Genomic DNA, 22,139 nt, shown 5'->3' on the forward strand with positions numbered 1-22,139 from the left:
AGACAGAAAACCTTGCAGGCAACATTCTCCACATTATTGAGAGACATAATCTAGAGAATAACTTGGTGATTTGATAAATAGGTCACAGCTGAGCTTTAATTGAGTTTTGATATCTTCTTCTTCTTCAATTCTCAGGGCTTCAGAGCGTTGGATAATATTTATTGTGGCTGAACAAGGAGATTTGGTGACGTTATTGTGTGTTTGCTAGTCCCTTTTTGCTGGCCGTACTCTCCTACATCTTGCTTGTTGAGCGGCTAAGGCTTGGAAGGTGTTATTGTGGAGGTGTTTGGACCTACAACAACCTATTTTATCATCTATGAGGGTTTTAGAGAAGTCTTAGAAAAGTTGTGACCAGTTTTAGAGTGCCAAAGTGTAAATTTTGTGAACAGCTCAAGCTATCTCAATGCAGCAATTTCTGGGTATGTTTGAAAATAGATATGTGATTCTATTTAATGATATGGGTTGCTCTTATATTTAAGAAATTTTGTAATATCAGATCAGAAATAAATTCTGGAATTTTCAGCTTCATATACTTCTGAGTTTTGTTATATTTCGAGTCATTTAATTGCTGCAAGTTACTTTATTTTCTGCACTTTATTTGGTATCACAAAACCATTGCAAACACATTCAAAAAAAAAAAATCAAAGCACAAACAAGGCTGCATACTACAAGAATGAAATACACAATTTCTAGAAACTAGTCCTGCCCTTCCAAATGCCAAGCATACTCTAGCTGAAACAAGCAAGAGTATTTGAAATCTTCCCTCTATAAATCACATAACACTCTCACTTTATCCAGGAGAAAAATGGTTAGAAACCTTTTTCATTATATACCAATAAAAATGACACTATTAAGTAGTGGGTCCAACCACCCTCTTTATGTAATAAACACATATCACAGTATTGTTCTTTCAAGTTTTTAAAAGCCTGACTGATAATTAGACTTAACTATTTACAGATTTCAAATTGACATTTGATATTTTCAGATCTAAATTTTCTCTAAGGTTTATACAGCAAATTGTATTCTTGTTTGTTTTTAGAACATTCTCGGTCTTCATTTCTTCCATTATTTAATTTTTCTAGTAACCTTATTCTCAATAATATCCAACAGTTTCAGACTCAGCTCTAGTTCAGTTTCACATTACTATAAGGTTTACAGCACTTACAATTACAACAGTCTTTTTTTAAGCTGGGTTGATATCAAGTACTCAAGAAAGTGTGCCCTAGAGGCAAAGGTAATTATACCCAGCAACAATCAACTCGAAGAACTGAGGCTCGTGCTCCATAAACCATATCTCACCTATAAACCCTAAAATGTAAAACCTCATCAGACTACCATCATCTTCGAGATAAAATATGCACTCAAGCATGTCATCTTAAGACAACCAATAACCAGAAGTTGCCTACCCTCAATGATCCAGGCAAGTTCGAGCATATCCCAATGTACTTTCTGCATATTTTTGCACAGTAATTATGATTCTCCAGCCAGTGTATGCAAACATGAATGATTTTCCAGGCTCACAAATATATAGAAAATTACAAAGATCCCAGCCTTATCACAACCATATGGCATCTAGCTCTGACAAATAAAATACTTATACAACCGAAACTCATATTGCTCAACAAACTCTCATGCGCAAGTTTTTTATCTTAAATTTTTAAGCACTTATAAATATTGGCTGTCATGCTATTAAGATATACCAGACAATTTGCTAGTGTAATGTTTTGATCCTAAAAAGGATTGAACGTACACAAAAGCCCATATACACAGGAAGTTTAATCCATTGTAGAGAACCAAGATCAATACACACAATCTGAAAACAGGGTAATGTTTTTCTCCTGGGTTTACGATTACCCTTCAGAATTGGCATAATATAAATATATCTATCGATTCCTGGTGCTCTACAGGAAATAATGATATAGATATGGATTTGTGTGTCCAATTGCACTGAATGGTTCAAATAGTTGTGCCGACATATATGACGTGTGAAAAAGGAATGAGATAGTGTGCAAGTGATGAGAGAGCAGTATATTAGACCAGCATTAGGTTTAGAATCTGCATATTGTAGAGATAACATAATGATGGGAGTATAAAGATAGAGAATGTGGATAGAGGATCAAACTTCCATTCATGGGTGCGTTGGTTTTTGTAAGTGATAGGTGCAAACTTTACGTAGATGGATTTTGCAACCTAACTTGGCGGGCGGGAAGGGGGCGTTATATTTTATTTTTAACATGATTTTGATGGAAGTTCTGCATCAAAAAAATCCAGGCAACTTATGAAATAGGTTATCTTTGCCCTCGTGGAGGTTAAAACTCTTCTATTCTATCCCTTAAAGCATTCGTGGGAATAAAAGGGAAAAAAAAGCAGAAACTGACCTAATCTCAACGTGGGCACCAAGTGCTTGAAGCCCTCTCAAATGCAGGTCAATAGGCCTCGCTCCAATATTACAGCCTCCAGGAAGAGCCACGTGTGCCTCACCATGTCGAGCCAGCAGAGGACCTATGACCAAAAAACTAGCCCTCAGCTTCCTCACCGCATCTGAGCATGGCTCCACACTCTTAATACAATCTGTATTGACTACCACTTCTGAACCTGATCTTTTTACCTCCACCCCAATAGAACGAAGGATTTCCATCATGGTTCTAGTGTCATGGAGATCCGGAATCATCTGCAGAGCTGAAATACCTGCTGAACACAAGGTTCCAGCCAAAACAGCCAATGCTGAATTCTTAGCACCACTGATATGCACATGTCCTGACAATGTGGCTCCTCCACAGACCATCAGGCTGTCACGCGGTAAAACCATTGCAGAAGGCCGTAAGCTCTCTTCTGAGGAATGGTCAGTTGGGTCTCTTGTTATGCCGATGGATTTCAATGTTGTCGCCAGAACTGTGGTCAGAAGTCGTCTGTTTTTCTTCCTTTTAAGAATCCCACTAAGTTTCCATGCGGGTCTGGATTGATGACAAAACCCAGATTGAACGCCATTTGGCACCGCAGGCATGTTATTTAAATGTATTGGACATGTGGAGGACAATCCAAGGAATTGCATCTCTCTGTGTACATAGATAAAATGTGAGCTCTAGATTGATGTGCCAAGCAAAACCATTAGATAATGTGTGAATTGGGCATTGGTGTACCATGCGTAACCATCATAAAATGTGGGTTGCAGATTGATGTGCCGAGTATAACCATAATGACGGTGATTTTTTACTTCATTGCTGCGTTGCTCCAAGTGCCGTTGGATATCATCCAGGCCTTGAAGGAAGATAACGAAGTACGAGAAAAAATCGGTACAGCTTCTTGTCTTTGCCCTTAAACTTTTGCTAGGCAAGAATAGTAGCTGGTTACTGAATGCGATAAGCGTGTTTGGAGCTAAAATCCTCTGTTAAGGAGCATTAAAAGACAGAAGGGATTCTCTCCATAAAAGAAGCATTCTTTACAAAAAAAAAATTGTAGGACCCACTCGGTTGGAGCAACAATGATACTAGGACATAAATCTCTCGTTAAGAGAGAACTAGCGTAGTTATGTTGTTTCCACTGCATTTGATACCTTTCCTATGATTAAAATGGAAAAAGCTCATTACACATCATTTTCTTTCCTCCCCTCATAATTTATAGGAAAGGATATCATTAAAATTGTTGATGGGGAAAATGTGCGGAATGATGAAAGATTGAGTTGCTTTTGGATCGCATGGTAAATGTGTGAAATGATGAAAAAAAAAAAAATTTGGGGCATGGTGAGTAGATTCATCACGAGTCATAAAATACTTAAGTAGAGATTAATTATTCAAACTTTTTATATTAAAGGGTTTTTTCATTTCAATTTATTTTTATAAGAAAAAGTAGATTCATAATGGTTGTTAATTAAAATTAGAAATCTTGTAAGTTGGGATGTCATAAATGAAATAATGGAGGTGATAGACTATCATAATTGAACTTCTAATTTAGGTGAAGATGATAAAGGATTGTCATCAAATTCTTTGTAGATCAAAAAAAACCAAAAACATATTCTACATTTTTCTTTTTTGTTTTGAGCTTATTTTGATGGGATTGTTTTTAGTATAAAACTAGTGTAGAAGTGGTATCTTTCAACATAGAAGTTATTATAAAACTTAAGATTAACTTAATTTCACCTCTACACATTTATAAGGACTCGTCTTGATCCTCAACTTGTTCATATGTTGTCTTAGGTGAAATATATAGCTACAATGTAAAATTTGGCAAATAAAATAAACATAATATGATTTTATCTACGTATATCCCTTGAAATAAGTATTTGTGTGTGTTATCTTGGCTAAATTCATGGGTACATAACTGGCCCAATTCAATACCATGGATATAAAAATGACCCCTAAATATTCAAATTCGAATTTAAATTATAGGCCCTAGGCAACTTTGTCCAACTAATTGTTATTTGCCAGCTTGAAAGCAAAATTTGTTAACATGTTGGCTAGGGCAATATATAGGAGATAGGCATCCCACCTTGTATGAGTTGATTGAAGTCAATATTGACACTTAGCTCATGTAGAATTATTAAAAAGGAGTCAATTTTGGAAATTGCTAAAACGAGTGAAGTTGTGCATATAGACACTTTTTGTGCAAAGTTTGATTTCATGCATACATGTACCTTGCATGTGTTTTTTACAATTAGTAGGTTTTAGTTTGCATGTGCAGGATAAGATAGGCACCTTCCATGTTCATATTTAGTCTTGCATGTGTGTAGCGAAGAGGAGGATGACATGTGGCATTTATGGGTGTCTATTTTGTAGCTTTATAAATATGGGTATTTTTTAAGGAGTTAATGAGGAGAATTATTTATTATAGGAACCTTATAGAGTCATATTGCTACGAGTGTGGTTGTCGTTGCACCAAAAGATCGACCTGTTAATGCTCGATACAATCACTAGACTTCTAGAATCCACAGGAGGTGGTTAAGCCATGTCACAACCCAAGTGTTGTGCTACACGTGACAAGGAGACCGAGGGCGCACACCTTGCAACAATGCCCCCCCAACGCAAGCGAGGAGTTTGAACCTATGACCAAGCTATGATACCACATGTTACAAGTGTGGTTGTCGTTGCACCAAAAGATCGACCTGTTAATGCCTGATACAACCACTAGATTTATAGAATCCACATGAGGTAGTTAAGCCATGTCATAAACCTAAGTGTTGTGTTGCACAACACAAAGAGACCAAGGGCACACACCTTGCAACACATATTTTCCCCAAAAGAGTAAGATGCAATCTTCATGTTAAGGTTGTGAGCCTACAAGTGTATTGTAACATGTTTGTTGTTGTAAATTAATGCATTGGTCCATTGTTTTTGAGTGTGGGGTTTTATATTCGAAAAGATTTTTCCCACATATATTGATGTTTCTTCTCTTATGTATTTTTTTTTGTCTTTTCTTCTACTTTCATGTCTTGAAGTGTTGATTTACATGTTGTTATGTTGTCAAAATTTACTTAGATCTACAAACTATATTATCTTTCTTATGAGGATTAATGTGATGGAAAATAATTTATGTGACTTATTTTTACTTTAAAGGCATACTACTATGTGCTTATATTAATTTGTTGAATAAATAGTTATTTATTAAGGATCAAACAAGTTTTGAAGGGACTCGTGACCCAATTTACATCACGCTGCCAAAAGTATAAAACCATAAAAGAGGCAACCTACCATCAGCAAAAAAATAGACAAGAACAAAAGACAACAAGAAACAACAAGAGAGCTCAAAAGAATTATTCAAGTTTTTTTTTTAATAAATAGTTAAGAAAAAGAAATAAAGGATATTATAAGGTACATGTTGGTAGTCCTAATGGGATGTTCATCTTTTCCCTTTTAAGTGCAAGTTTATTTATTTTGTCAATTATTGTACCAAATCATTAAATCGACAAGTATTTGACTAAAGAACATTCCTAACCTAGCAAACTTCTTAAGGATATCTATCAACACCACCTCTTACCATATTATTGGATCCAAACAACAATATGAGCAAGTTCTTAACATTAATTTTTGTGTAGATAATCTCCCCATTCAAAGTCTATACTTGTGAATAGGGTTCACATTGATAAGCATGGAGATCAATTTCATAGGTACTAAAATTAAGTGAAGCAATAAACAAATAACTTGTTGACAAAGACGTTATTATCTAACATTTTGCTCTCATTGATAAATTGGTGAATCAAATAATGGCATTTGTCACAAGGAATTTACATCAAGTTTAAATTTAAGCATCATTGTTTTATTAATTTAAATTTTACTATTTGTTCTAATAACATTATTAATCCCAACTTATTAAATTCAAACGTTAATTGATTGTCTTAGTTGATTGTTTAGTTATGCCTTAATTTATTTGTAGAGGTTGTATGCATGCAAATGAAATAAACAAAGTAACATCAATATAAAAGCAAATCAAACACATGAAAGTCTATGATCAAGTGTATGTTAATCTTCTCTAATTGTGATGTAGGTGCTCAATTCTCTCACGTAACATTAGCATTCTCTAAGTGTCAAAAGGATAGAACTTGGATACAAAATGAATGCTTGTTAATTGATTAAGACATGGATTTGATTTATTGATTTGCAATAGGATTTGATTGATGGATAGGATTGGATCTAGAACCTAATATCTTGTCCTTAATTTGGATATCTATTGAGGAGATGTAGCATGCATAGAAGAGTTATGAAATATTTTAATTTTTATTACAATAATTATAACTTCTCAACTCGTGTGACTAGGGAGTTAACATATTTGATTAGTTAGTCAACACCATGTATGGATGAGTTAACTAGGTGCACGAGAGAATAGAGAGGAGTTGACTATTACATGGAATAGTTTACTAATTGCATGGATGAGTAAAAGATATTTTATTGACAAGCGGGACTAGGAGAAAGTTTGAGTAAACCGATTATACTAGGTAGTAAACTAAGATGGAATTAGTCAATTAACTGAATTATTAGTGCACATGAGTTGGAAATTAATATTAAATTAATTTTTTTATGGATAAGATGTTATAAATAACTAATTAAATGGATAAATTTGTGGATAATTAATTTATAAAATGGATGCATAATATTAGCCCAATTTAATTAAATAAATTAAAAATATATAATTAAATTATCAAGCATTAGGTGATAATATATGCCCTAGGTAAGGAGGTGATGATGTGATGAATTGGATGATGATTAGATGAAACTAAAACCTAGGTGATGATTGAATGCAATAGATGATCAATTGATCTAGTGAATGATTAGTTGTCCTAGGATATGATTGGATGAATTAGGTGACATATTAGATTAAATAGATGATTAATGGATAAGTTCCTAAGAGATGAATGAACAATAACTTCACAGGGAAAAAATGTGAATTGGATGATAACTGAATGTAGATGATCAAGTGATATAGTGAGTGATTAAATATCCTAGAGGAGATTATTAGATGAATTAGGTGGATAAGGTCTTAAGAGATGAATGAATGATAAGGTCCCAAGGGATGAATTGGGTGATGATTGAATGAAAAGGTGACACAAATAAAGGTTGGAATTTTTAGGTGTCTATATTTTACCCCTTTGAGATGATGTTAGAAGTAACATTGTTTCAAAGAAAAAAAAAATAGTTATGGTGAGATGGATGAGATATGAAGAAAGTGATAATATGCCCTAGTCATGTGGAGGGAATGATGAGAGAAGAATAAAGTGATGACATGCCCTAGTCATGTGGAGAAAGTGATGATATGCCCTAGTCATGTGAAAAAAGTGATGGTATTCACTAGTCATGTGGAGAAAGTGATCAAAGATTGAATGATGAGATGATGATACCCCCTTGAAAGGTTATCTATGCAAAAAGTGGCACAAATAAGCTCTCAAACAATGAATGATGAGATGACGATGATGAAAGAATATGAAGAGAAAGATGTAGGAAAAGTACATAAATGAAAGTGATGAGAGAAAATGAAGACAATGGATGATTAGACTTTGAGAATATTTTATTCAAATTCATTTATAATGTTGGCATATGAAGAACAACCTTTTTCTATATAGATAATGGTATACACCTAAGTATATAATATTAAGGTTACAATATATCTAATACATTTATTTATGGTCAAGCAAAAAACAACTAATATCTTATGCCCAAGCACTCACAAAGCCTTTAGCGCACTTGGTAGGTACATGTGAAGATTAAAACTAAACATGAAGAGGAGTTCTTATCACATCCAAAGATGATTGACCTCGTCAGGTCCTATGAGAGAACACCCAATAAACATGACACACGTAAAAAATTTACCATGCCCCAATATATGCCAATCAAAGTGTATCATGATATATAATGATCTTGGTGATTATGAGTAGACATATAATGGGTCAAAATACTTATCAAAAGAATAAAAAAGATAAATCAAAAGATCAAATAGATAATTCAAATATCAAAGATAAATTTTTAGGATAAGGTAACATTAACCTTATAATCCTAAGTCGTTCACAAGTCTCCATGTTCTTTGGAAAGTGTTCCTTAGGACATGTGAGAAAAATATTAAATATTTGTACTTTATGGCTATTTGTAATTGCATTTTCAAGAGGCCAACATTAAGAGGTGATAAATATAAATAAAAAATAGACAAAATACACTACTTCTCACATCCATATTGAGACATGAAGGTTCATGCATAAGGAGACCAAATTTTGGAGGAGAAAAGGTGTCCATTTGGGGGATCTAAGTAGTTATCACAAGCTACGAAGCACTTGAAACGTGTAAAGACTAAGCAGCTTTAAGTTTGGCACCCATGAGAATTCACTTGAAGAGTTATTTTATTGTGTCTATTGGCTATTAATTCTCTAAGGAATGGGTTTTTGTAAGTGGTTTTGGCCCCTTATTTTGGGAAAACAACAATGGTTTTTACTCTCCCATTTGGCTATCAATTACATCCAAGGCATAGTTGTTTAATCATCAACTGATCATAGTTTCTTTGAGGTATCCAAATAATTTTGGAATCATTTAGATAAGTTTAGTGAAGTGTATTATTGTGATGTTCTCTCTTTTGAATAATAATAATATATGTGTCCTTGTTCTTTGGTGGAGTTTTTACTAGAAAGGGTTTCTCCATGTAAATTTGGTGCCTCTTTTGGTATAATTGATTTTATATTTATGTTGAATGGTGCAATCACATGTTCATTTTGTATTTAGTTTCAAATTTGTAATCACATAAGAAAGTTAATATTCCAAGATTTCTTCACCTTATTTCTCAACATTTGGTATCGGAGCTATCAGTTCAACTAAGAGGGAGACGCTTTTCTCTTTAAAGTGTTGAAGGTTTTTTATTGCAGTGGGAGATTTTGTTGTGTGGTTGTACAGATTTGAAAAGAGGATTGAAACCAGTGGCTTCTACATATTGCATAGATATTGAGAACGACATTAGCTATGAGATGTGGAAGTTGACGATGGAAGCCCTTTTGGAGGAAAGAGATTAGTTATTGTCAATTTCACACGAAAAGAAACTAGACGACTCTACTTTGGATGGTGATGCTTGCAAGAAATTGGACAAGAAAATATGAGGAACCATTCAATTGTGTCTTACTGATTTCATCCTCTTGAATGTCTCTACAAAAGATGACTCATACAAGTTGTGGAAGAGGATTGGTGACATTTATTAATCCAAAAGTTTGCCCAATAAGTTATATCTCAAGAGAAGGTTATGTTATTTGAAAATAAAAGAGGGTGAATCTGTTATAAAACATCTGAATAATTTTAATATGATTATAAGTCAACTTGCATTGATAGATGTTAAATTAAAGCCTTTTCTCTTTGTTTGTATCTTGGGAAAATCTACTTGTTGTTATTAGCACTAGTAGTACAGAGCCAAAGATGGACAACTTGATTGTCATACTTATTTCAGAAGAGTTGAGAAGAAAATCTATGAATATTGGCTCCCAAGATGCCTTGCATATGAGAGGAAGGTCCAAAGAAAAAGGGATTGAAGGGGATTAAAAAAGGGAGAAGTACAAAGGACAATCAAAGACCCTCCAAAAGAGAAGAGTGGAGTATTGGAATTATGGGAAACGAGGGCATGTGAAGAAGAAATGTAGAGTATAATATTGATTCATCCACGAAAAAGTTCTTCAATGATGATTTTGATGTTTTTCTTATTTCTGCTAACATTGTTAGCGATGATGCTTGACTTATTAATTTAGGTGCCTCCTACCACATGAATCCTCATGAGGAGTAGGTTTCCTCTGACAAAGAATAAGATTGATTTTTTAGGATTTAAAATGAGAGAGGTGGACCTCCTTTTATAATTAACTGCCTGAAATTAAATTAATTTTTTTAAGTAGGCTGACATGAGATCAAATTTCATGTTCAAATGAAATGACCGTTGTAGGTCCCAAAAATGGGTCTTGATTAGGAGGGCCAAAAAACTAGGACTCAAGAAGGGGAAGAAGAGAAAATGACGAAAACGCAGGATCGATAGGGGGTGTAAGCAAAATCCAGACAATAATCAGGCATCGAAAGCTAGAACACCAAAGTGAGGCCTAGGTGAGGATGAAATCGTAAGTGAGTACAATTTAGGATGCTACATTTAGCCCCCACTTTAGTGGGAGTATGAGACTGATGGGGAGGAACTCACAAACGAGTTGCACCTTGATTAATAGGTAGGTAAAAGATGTTTTAGTGGGATTCCATCCGTGTTCACACCCTGCTCTTGTCCAATTTCAATTCAAACAATTGACCTCCTTTGGAGTGCTCCCTATCAACTTGTTTGCTCCTATTACTCACTAGCATAGCTGGGATTCACTAGAGTAAATCCAACCTTCAAGTTGTCAAATATCAAACATACATTTGCAGGGGTCTCAGGGAGTGTAGAGAAGGTGTTTGAATTCCATTCATGTTGTTCTTTGTTTGGTTTCTCTCTATTTTCCCATCGCTTCCTCTTGTTCCTATTTTCTAGGCCTAATAGCCCTAAGAGCTCTTATTAGCCCTACCTTCACGATTTTTGTTCAATTGCTCATAAAACTTCCAAAAGAGATCCTAAGAGCTATAATGATCCGAATAACCTTTTGGAAAAACTTTTAAATTCAGTAGGCTAGGCTGTCTGATATGTCTGTACAGGTACGAACCCCAAAATGGCTCTTTTTTTAGGGTTTAAGGTTTAATAGTCTTCTCCAATAGGGTTTATTGGTTTCTACATCCAATCACACCTCCTTGATTCTACTAAGACTCCAATAGGATTCTTTCTTTCATGCCAAACACTTGGCACATCCACATTTTATCTTCCCTACAAGCAATGACAAAAATGACAATCATATCCCTAGTCAAGCTATGGTAGAGCTCGCCTAGGATATGATGGAAAATGGCTTCCAAGCAACCTCCAGGACATTAAAAATAATATTTACACTATAGAGAGGCTCCATGACTTTAATCCCAAGGGCAACTGAATAAACACAATGGGATTTCGAGTTGGAACCATGTCTAGGGTCTTAAAGCCTTGCTCGAACCGAGAGCAGTGCAAAAGAAGACAATTTGTAATCAAACACTAAACCTACACCAATAAAGAATAAAATAATTTCCTAAGAACCATGACAATATATACTAAACCACCATGAAAGGACAATACCAAGATCAGATCATCTGGTACAGATTGCTATAGCCAAAATTACAAATCTTTTTGCAAAAACCTGAAATTGCCTTCAAATATTATTCAAAATTTCATCATGGAACTTCCAACCCATTTACAATCATAGAAAAATAATTTTATATGCCTCCTTTCTCATAACCAACCTCCCATTGGTTTCCTAACCACCGATTTGATTAGTTTTGAAAAGTTGCTCAAAAAGTTGCAAAAAGTTGTCAAGCAACAATGACAACTTTTGCTCCATTTTGCATTTTTGCAACTTATGCATTTCTACTCACTCTAAACCCCCTAGGATGATTCCCTAACCTCAAACTAACATTACCAAATGCCTAATGAGGCCTTACAAATATTTTTACACTATTTTGCAAAATAATGCCATTTTTGGCTTGCAAGGGCACATTGGCCAAAACTGAGAAAACAAACAAACCTTGTTGACAAACACACTTCAAATAACTCCAAAACACACTTGCAGACCTATTAAAAGTCCATTATTTATTTATTGATCTCAAACATGATCACTCACTCCAAAATTTTGAAAAATGCATCAATAAAACTAGGTAAAACTAGGTGCTCCTGCACCAGAGGCTGAGTATATTCAAGGTAAAGTACAAAGTTGCATAGAAAATCTTTCACCAAGATATCAAAGAGATAAGACAAACTAAGCCTCCGGGGACTTTAGGATCTTGATACTCTAATATCGAGATAAAAGTGACAACATAAGAAAAAGAAAGAGAGAGAACATGATTGTGCTAGCCTAGTAATATTTTCATATTATGAGTCATGAAAAAGAAAAATACCAAATTACAAAGAACAAGGCTCAATTTGCAAACTAACTTCGGTATCGAAAACATGACACCATCTATGCAAAAAGTGTACATTGAACGGAGTGTATGTCCCCACATTAAAGGGATTGCAAACACCTTTTCTGGAGCAATTGCTTTAAGGTAGCATTCGTCTAAAAGACAAGCAAAGTACCACAATGAGATGCCCCCAAGAAAGGACAAATCAAAGGATAATGGTCACTAAACAAATATGAAAAGGCACATGAGGGATCCACTAATTATGAGGTCAGTATGCTCTTGTGATAAAAAATGTATATCAAGAATATTTGTATTGAATTGACCTCATCCTCCAAAGGTAGTGGAACTAAGAACACAATAGAAGAAGAGCACAAGTGTCTTTTTTATTCAACATAGAAATACCAAAAAGAGTTCATGATGGTTTGCATCATCCCCAAGTAGACTATACAAGGCACAACATATAGAATAATTGAGATACAAATAGAAGAAGATCACAACAAATTCAACCTCTTTATTACCTTGCACCAATGGAGTAACAAGGGTCATCCAAAGAGAACCTAACATAACACAAAAAACATATCAAGCAACGCATCACAAGGGAATCACATTACGAACAAGCAAACACACAAAAGAGAATCTATGGCACAAATGGAGCTAGTCAAGCAAATCATTTGCCTCCCAATAATGTTGAACATCATCTAGGGATGGTGGAAAAGATCCAAGAGGATCCACTTCGAGCACAACAGATGAAGCTACTATAAGTTCCAAACAAGGACCATGTTGTAATGATGAGGAGCTAGGGTTAATGATTTTTAAAAATGTTAAGATAAATCATGATTAACATCAATAAGCTCATGCATATCATTTAAATCATTGTTAGCACAAAACACTCATCATCCATATCATCATCTAGATTAATAAAAATACAATATTTAATACGAAAAAGAACTTGAACCATCATTTTTTCTTGAGCATTTTTAATCTTGGTGATTTGAGTTGAACTTCCTCCCTAGGGTTAGGTGAAGGCTAGATAAATGGGATTGTAGATCAAGAAAATTGGGTTAATCATGAAAACAATGCATAATCAAAGTGAATAACAAACTCCTTAAACAATTATGCTAAATTATCCCAATCTAACCAATAGAGACATTGAAATTAAATGCAAATAACATGAAAACTAAATAACAGATATCTTTATTCCTTCAATGCGGCTCCATTGTCCTTCCTTTCTACTCTAATTTGATGTTGCTCTCATTGTGTAGATGCAAATATGAAATGAAAACAAGGATGATATCAAGGTAACTCGAAATGTGATTCTAAGATTAAATAATTTCAACAAAATAAAAATATTAAAGCTAGATGATAGCTAAACATTTTGACAGAGTAATAGTGCATGAAAGTTAGAAGACTTAAACAAAGAATGAGGTCCCAATTAATAGAAAACTCGACACTCAGCGGACAAGCATGATTGAAATAAGTTTTGGTTAATCAAATGTACCTAATTGAGTGCATGACAAAGTTATCATTCAAGGAAGGATGAAGATGGTGAAGATAAAGCAGAGGAGATGGAAGAAAAAAGGATATTCAAATGTGCATATCTCAAAATTTAAATTAAAATAAATGGGATATTACCAAAAAGATTGATTTTTGACAATTAAGGAAAGATATTACTTTCCCAAATTTAAAAATTAGGACGATATTATGGAGAATTAAAAACTTAGGAAAAAACATATATTATCCTCATATGAAAGGATAAATAGAGATAATTAATAAACAAAATTAATTAAATATCTTACCATTAAAAAATTAGATAAAGATGAATTAATAAATAAAATTTATTAATTACCTTTATTTTAGAAGAATATAAATATAATTTATTATTCACATTTATGACTAAATTAATTAAATAAGATGAATTTATTTAATTAATAGACAAAGGGGGACAAATAAATAATTTATTAAATTTATTTATTTAACTTTAGAACAAATGTCAGTAAGGGGAGCTTTAATTAATTAACTAGTTAATAAAATCTAAAAGGGCAAATGAGTCAAACTGACATCCAGAGACCTAATTAGGTCAAATTAAGTCAAAGCAGGTCAAATTAGATAAAATTGGGAATAATTGGGAATGTTTAGATAGAAAATGGGAAGAATTGAGCCAAAATGAGAAAATTAAGTCAAACTGAGTAAATCAAGTCAAAGCAGGTCAAAGGACTGAAATGGGACCGATGTAATGCCATGGGGCAATAAAAGAGGTCAAAATGATGTCATAAACTCTAAATTGGGATAAAATGATGTGATCTAGACACGAAAATGGGAAAGGGGAAATGACAAGATCAAAACAGGAGCAAATTGACCTAATTGAGATAGGTTTTGGGATGAATTGATGTTTCAGGATCGAAATGGGGATGAATTTAGGGTCAAAATGATAACCCACTCAAATGAAATTCAAAAAGTTTTATTTATTTGCATTCTAACTACTACAATAAATGCATTTACCGACAAAACCCTAAAATGCCTTAGACAACTCTAAAGCATATTACCGATAGAAAAAACATAATGATATTTACCAGTTATGAACCACAAATACATCAAAACATCAAAATGCATCCAAATATGCAAATTTAACTTATAGTACATCATCCAAGGGTTCAACTCAATATTTTACAATAAGCTCGCCCCAAGTTGTAGAAACAACTTAGTTTGTCGGAGATGGATTCTCCACATTAGGTGAAGAATCTGATTCCTCATATGGTTTGTCATCACTCTTCTTCATCCAGGTCTTATCCATCTCAGCTCTGGTTTCTTCAATATCAACCTTTTGCTTTCCTTTCTGGTCTGTAGGATGATTCACTAGTTGGTTCTTCTGTGTTATGTAAAACTTGGCAATGTGTGCTAGTTTATTGCAATGATAGCATGCCATTCGAGATGCTCTCCAAGGTCTTGCATTGCCTCTCCATGTTTTCTTTTGTAGTTCATAGACACATGTCCATAGTTGTTGCAGATTGAGCAAGTCACATTGACTCTCTTTTCCATCTCATAAGGACTAGACCGGTTAACATAGGGTCTTTCCAATTTGTGTTCCTCCGGTTAGTTAAATTCCTCCTCCAATCACCAATAAGTCTTGGATTCATGTGAGGTGCAGGATTGTTTGCTCCATGTATGCATTCAACTAATTTATGCCCATACATGTTGCATGTATAACAATAACCTTCAAATCTCCTAGGCACATATCTAGCATTAGGTCTATAACCAATATTAGCATCAGATCTTCTTCTACAAACATTAGTAGTATGTCCTGGTTTATGACAATTAAAGCAAACAGGTTTGTAAGCTTTCTTACTGGTAGGCTTTTGAGCCTTAGGAGAAGTTTTACCTTCATGCATGTCGCTCTTGGTACCAGAAGGTTCACCTTTCTCAGATGTGCTGTATCCTAACCCGGATGTGTCACCTTTCATCCTCTAAGATCGGATCTGTTCATCCAGCATAGAGGAGCTCTTATTGAATGTAGCAAGCTTCTCATTGGCCTCAACAAGTTCCTTTGTAAGATCTTGATTTCTTTCCATGAGGGTCTCTCTAAGAGACATTGTCTGTTGGCTTTTGCATGAAGATTGCATTGATGATATGTGATGTTGTCATTAATGTCAATTAACCGGTAATGTTATTGTTGCAATAATTTCTTGTAACCGGTAGGAAGAGATAAGTGAAAGAAAACTGTAATCGGTAGGAAAGTTTGTGGAGTGAACCAGTATTACTAAGTTTTGAGAGTTGAACCGGTAAACCCTACTTGTTGTTTTGATAAACCCTAACCGATCAAGTTTGGTGAATTTGATATATTTGTTTTTGATCTGGTAATGAGTGGAAATGATTATGACACGTATGCATATTGTATGAAGAGAGTTTCAAAGAGTTTTTGGCGCATTGAGTTAAAGGTTTTTGTTTAGGGAATGAGCAAGTATATTTCATCTAATGCAAAGCGCATGATGAGTTACTAAGTTCGATGAAGCAGTAATCAAGGAGCGATTGAGACTTTCTTAAATGATGTGTAGAGATTATTATGTAACCCAACAGTCATACTTGAACCAATTTGTTTGTAATCTCTATGAGAATTAAGTTTTTGTTGTGTTACCGACCTAATTGATTTGTATATAAGGTCGATGAGTTGTTTTAGTTTATGTGTTGGCAAAGTTGAAGTGAGTGTGCGATTTTCGAACCAGGATGACATGTGTGCAATCTGAATAAAGGAAGGTAGGAGCATGAAAAGGATTTGAACAAGCAAGTGAAGTGCTATTCAAATAGATCAGCAAACTCTTGTTGTTTTCTAACAATTACAACAGTTAAATCCCCTAACCGGGTAAGCTCTAACAAGCTTGGTGTTATTCAAATCCTCTAGCAAGCCGATTCATTAGTTTGAATTCTAAATCCTGTACAAAGGTTACTCTTCATAGGGTATTGCTTCTAACAAGGCATTGTATTCAATCCCTTAACCGAGTGGTCCCTAACAGGATCTGTTCTTAACAGGACTTTTTGTAAAAGCTTTAACAGGCTTGGCTCCTGACGGGGCGAACTTCAGAAGAGTTCAGATATTTATCTTGTGAGTCTCATCTCACCGTGGTTTTTCCCAATTGGGTTTCCACGTCAAAAATATGGTGTCAAGTGGTGAATGTTTTTGTGGTTATGTTTCTATGATTGAATTTCTTAACGACTTATTTCACTTTGATAAGTTATGATAACCGGTAACAACAATATGGAATTAAGTTTTACTTATGTCGGTAAAAGTATTTGGAAGTTTGTGAGTTACAAGTTATTTATTGTTATCTGTTGTAAATAGTCAACTGATTTATCTTGACAGAGTTATTGCATTGATAGTTCTAAGTTTACTTGAGAGGTTATTTCTGAGATTGGTGAAGTTAATATCAGTTTTTCTATCTACTGATTCACCCCCCCTCTCAGTAGTTGACCAGATCCTTGTTCTTTCATCATACCTTCAATTAGTATCAGAGCAACTTCTCAGGTCCTCTAAGGTCTAAGCCTAACAGCTTTAGGTAAAGATCTTGTAGATCATGATGAAGAAGGAAGGTCTGAAGTCTAATAGAGAGAACTATAGGATATGGAGTGACATAATAAAAATTTACATCAAGAATCTTGGAAATCAATATTGGGAACATGTTAATACTCAATATGTTGCACCTAGTGGGACTATGATTGATGATCAGAAGAAAGAGCAATCAGAGAACAACCTAGAACTGGAGGCCATTATCAGTTCTTTGTCTGATGTTGAATATGTTGATGTTCATGGTTTGGAAACTGCACATGAGGTATGGAAGAAACTTGAAGAGATTTACAACAGTGATGAACATGTGAATATTGCCAAGGAAGAGAGTCTAAGAGGGAAGTTTGATGACACGCGGATGGTTGAAGGTGAGAATATCTAGCAGTATGGTCAGAGGACAAAAGAGATAGTGGGCAAGATTAAGAGTGTTGTGGTAAAATGGATGATGCCACAATAGTTAGTAAAGTTTTGAGAACCCTGTTACCAGTCTACGCTATTCAAGTTGCAGCTATTCAGGAGCTGAAATCTATCGACAAAACTAAGGTAACTCTTGACTCCATTATTGGTAAGCTTACTGCTTTTGAACTAAATAGTTATGATGACAGTGTTCAGAAATCTGAATCAACATTTAGAGCTTTTGTTTCTAACCCATCTATAAGGAAAAGCAGAGATGTTAGTCACTGTCATGAATCTAGATCTAGTAGAGAAATTGATGATGAAGATAGTTTAGTCGAGCTTGAAGCATTATTGGCTAAGCAGTTGCCCAGAGGTACTGGTAAATATAGAGGTAAATTACCTTTGAAATGTTTTGCTTGCAACAAGATTTGACACATAGCTGCTAACTGTCCTAATGGTGATAATGAGTACAAGCAAGACAAGTTCAAGAAGTACAAGGGAAAAGGAAAAAGAGATTGTCTTATTGTTGTTGATGGTGGTGTCACTGATGATGAATCTGATGGTGATGCTAATGAAGACATTGTGTTTGTAGTCATCAAAGAGGAGACATCTGATGAGAAAGCTTGAGTTTCTCGCATGGACAATTCTGATGAGTGGATCATTGATAGTGGTTGTTCACATCACATGACTGGTGATCGGAGCAAATTTATTTCTTTGAAGGAATTTGATGGCGGAGTTGTAAGATTTGGTAATGACTCACCCTGCATGGTTAAAGGTAAGGGAACTATTTCTCTTAATTGAAAGAACAATGCAAATGATGTCTACTGGGTTGAAGGTCTAAAGCACAATCTTTTGAGTGTTGCCCAACTCAATGACAGAGGGTACCCATTGGAGTTCAAAAATGGTATGTGCAAAATCTATGGGAGAAAAGGTGAATTGATCACAATCGGTAAACAGACTAAAGGTAACCTATTTCACTTGAATCCTAAAGTCAACAACTGTTTAATTGCTAAAATAGATGATAGTTGGCTTTGGCATAGGAGATTTTGTCATATCAATTTTGATAACATTGTTAAAGTGAGCAAGTCCAAGTCAGTGAGAGGTTTGCCTCATTTGGACAAACTGGTTAATGCTTTGTGTAAGGAATGTCAATTGGGAAAGATGACATTCTCAACTTTCAAGAGCAAATCTTTTTCAGCAGAGCATCTGTTAGATTTGGTTCATACTGATCTATGTGGACCAATAAGGACTAAAAGTATTCATGGTGATAGATATTTCATGATCTTCATTGATGATTGCTCAAGGATGATGTGGGTCACATTCTTGAAAGATAAGACAGAGGCATTTAGTAAGTTCAAGGCATTCAGGGCCTTAGCTGATGTAAAGCGGAAAAATCGCGATCGAACCCTAGTTGTTCTCCCCTCTTCCGACTCCGAGGAAAAAGAAGGGAGGTTCGCTAGGATTCGATGGTTTTTCACTTAGGGGAGAGACTTTACATTCAAAAGAGGGGTTGAAACTCATAAGATCCAATCCCATGCAATGCAAGATTGGATGCTAAATGAATTTCAAGGGTTAGGAAAGCAAGGCTACCCTCTTTTGTAAAGAATGTTGTTAAGGAAATTAAGCTAAGCATGCATAGAAAGTCATAAAGATTCGCTTATAAACTGAGTTCGGGTTATAGGATGAAGCTGCGGACCTGGAATTAGCAGTAAAATGTCGATACGGCGTTGTCCTGCAAATTTGAGCAAAAGTTGTCGGGACGATGGCGCCCGGCGCCACGGTCCTCCGAAAAATCCGCGAAACGAAGGGGGATCTGTTCGTCTCTTGTTCTAAGGATGTTTGTATCCTTATGTGCGAAGGTTTAGATGTTGTATGTTGTATGTTGTATATTGTAGCATGTAGTATGTGATCTCCTCTTCAATGGTTGAATCCTTGTCTTGAATGCAACACTTAGCCTTGAATGGAGACTTGAAATGATCAATTGCTTGAAGGAATGCTTGAATGCTTGAATGCTTGAATGCTTGAGTATAATTTCCACGCCTTGTACACATATCCTCTTCATATCAAATGAGAGAGAAAAATGTAGTTTATATACTTGTCATTTAGGGCTGACAGACTGATTTTCCCGACCTTAGGCCGACTAGGAAAGTTAATTTCCAAATTGCAAACAAAAAGACCCGAGCCCCTTAGGAGACCGGGCCCAAAATAGGACCCAGGGACCAGGGCGCTGGGCACTCTGGTCCCACCTCCCGGGATAGCAGGGTGCAAGGAGGTTCAGGCCAGGGTGCTTGAAAAATGCAGTTTTCAGTGTCGTGAGCAAGTTTCAGGGTCTCCATTCAGGTTGCAGGTTGCGTCGCCATCGTGAAGACCGAAATGCAGTCGAAATTGCAAGTGTCACAATTTTAGGAAGCTACATTTAGCCCCCACTTTAGCGGGAGTATAAGCGTATGCTCATACTTCCGGTAAAGTACAAGGAAACAACATTGAAAGACTTTCACCACGTCAAGGAGGCAAGACACACCAAGCCCCCAGTGGACTAAGGATCTTACGACTTCGATTGACAAAGTAAAAGGGAAGATCACGAGGGAGAGCCATGACTGTCAGTAGTAAGGTTCCCTCACTATGAGTCATGCAAGAAAGATATCAAAAATTTTCAAGGCAAGGTTAAATTTACCAAGAAATTTTCAAGTATCTTGAAAAGATATGAACGGGATGTATGCCCCCCTACGTTAAAGCGATCGCACACGCCTCACCGGGGGTGATTGTTTTAACGTAGTGATACATATAAGAAATGAGAAAGGAGCACGTTATCGCAAGGATTTAGCCCCCAAGTGTGAGATAAACCCAAGGATAATAGACACAAAACACAAAGCACGAGGTGACTTCACTTTCCTCGAGGTCAGTATGCTATATGATAATTCATGTATATATATCATATGTATGTATGCATAATTGTTCTTCATTCCCCAATCAAGGAAGGTCACCTAGAAGAAGGGAACACATGTGTCTTTTGAGTCAACATGAGAGAGATCGAGAGATCTCAATGCTTTGCATCGTCCTCAAGTAGACAACACCAAGGACAACAAATAGAAGAATGAGAATAACATATAGAAGAAGTAACAAAAGAGAGGGGGAGAGAGTCTACTATGCTAATGTAACTAGTCTAGCACGTCATCTACCCCCCGATCTTGCTGATCAATGTTTCGGGAAGGCAGGGAACACGCTAGAGGAGGAACATCCAACACAGCAGATGGAGCTATCACAAGATCCAAACAAGGGCTATGTTCATGTTCCGAGCCACATTGTTCTTGTCTAGGAGCTAGGATAAGTGCTTTAGAAAATTCGTTAGATAAATGGTTATCAACATCAACAAGTTCATATTCACTATCAGAAGCAAGAGGAGTAACATTTTCATCTATATCATCATCAAGATTTATAAAAATAGGATCTTTAACTCGCACAGGATCAAGACCATCATGCATCTTATGTTTAGGAGATTTAGGCTCAATGTCCGGCTGAGGAGAAAATGGAATAATGCTTGTTGAAGGTGTTTTTGGAGATTGCAAAGTTTGAGCTCTAAGACGACGCTTTCGCCGGCGTTCACGTGCAGAACGATTTCGTCTAGTCTTAGTAGGAAGTAGAGAAGACTGAGGAGGAGGAATGTTCTCATCCTTAGCACTTGGGTGTTTAGGTTGTGGTCTCTTAGGCTGGATAATAGGAGAAGAAGAAGGTCTCTTCTCTCTATAAAAAGAAGGAGGAGGAACTGCTCCATACAAAGGAGGAATTTTTGGTTTAGGGAGAAGACCAAGTCCATCATGACGAGGAGGTATAGGTCTACTCTTAGGAAGTTTATTAGGTATAGACATAGTCACATCCATAGGGATGGGTTGGGAATCTTCTTGAGGAAAGACATTAGTTTTATCTTTCAAAGGAAGAACTTCCTTCTCAAGAATGATAGGAATGTCAAGTTTAGGTGTTCTAGGTTCACTTAGAGATAGGATCATATCTGTTTTCCACTTTTGATAAGATTTGAAAAGATGATCACTTCGCGGAGGAAGAGATTGGAATTGTTTAGGCCAAAAGTAATCAAGAGGAACACTAGAGGTTCTTTCAGCTAGTTTAAAGAGACTATGATTGACAGTAACAACTTCACCATTGTGGGGAAATTTCAAACACTTATGAATAGGAGAAGCAATAGCTTTCATGGAAGATAGCCAAGGATAGCCAAGCTTCACACAAAATTGTTCGGAAGATGG

The 22,139-nt window shown here is 35.6% G+C and overlaps 1 protein-coding gene across 3 annotated transcripts in view; it reads right to left on the reverse strand.

Annotated features, from left to right (window-relative positions):
- Nucleotides 1-3,551, reverse strand: part of LOC131048326 (uncharacterized) — a 30,300-nt gene extending 26,749 nt beyond the window's left edge. The window contains exon 1 of one of the 3 annotated variants that reach the window (XR_009106394.2): nt 2,379-3,551. Coding sequence is in view for 2 of the 3 variants with exons in the window: in XM_057982243.2 (XP_057838226.2) it covers nt 2,379-3,052 (674 nt within the window). In the remaining variant the exon portion in view is untranslated. The remainder of the gene's footprint in view (nt 1-2,378) is intronic. The other 2 variants (XM_057982243.2, XM_057982251.2) reach the window with 2 other exon arrangements.
- Nucleotides 3,552-22,139: the final 18,588 nt, after the last annotated feature.

Source organism: Cryptomeria japonica, chromosome 7, assembly GCF_030272615.1.
Source record: "Cryptomeria japonica chromosome 7, Sugi_1.0, whole genome shotgun sequence".
Taxonomy (NCBI): Eukaryota; Viridiplantae; Streptophyta; class Pinopsida; order Cupressales; family Cupressaceae; genus Cryptomeria; species Cryptomeria japonica.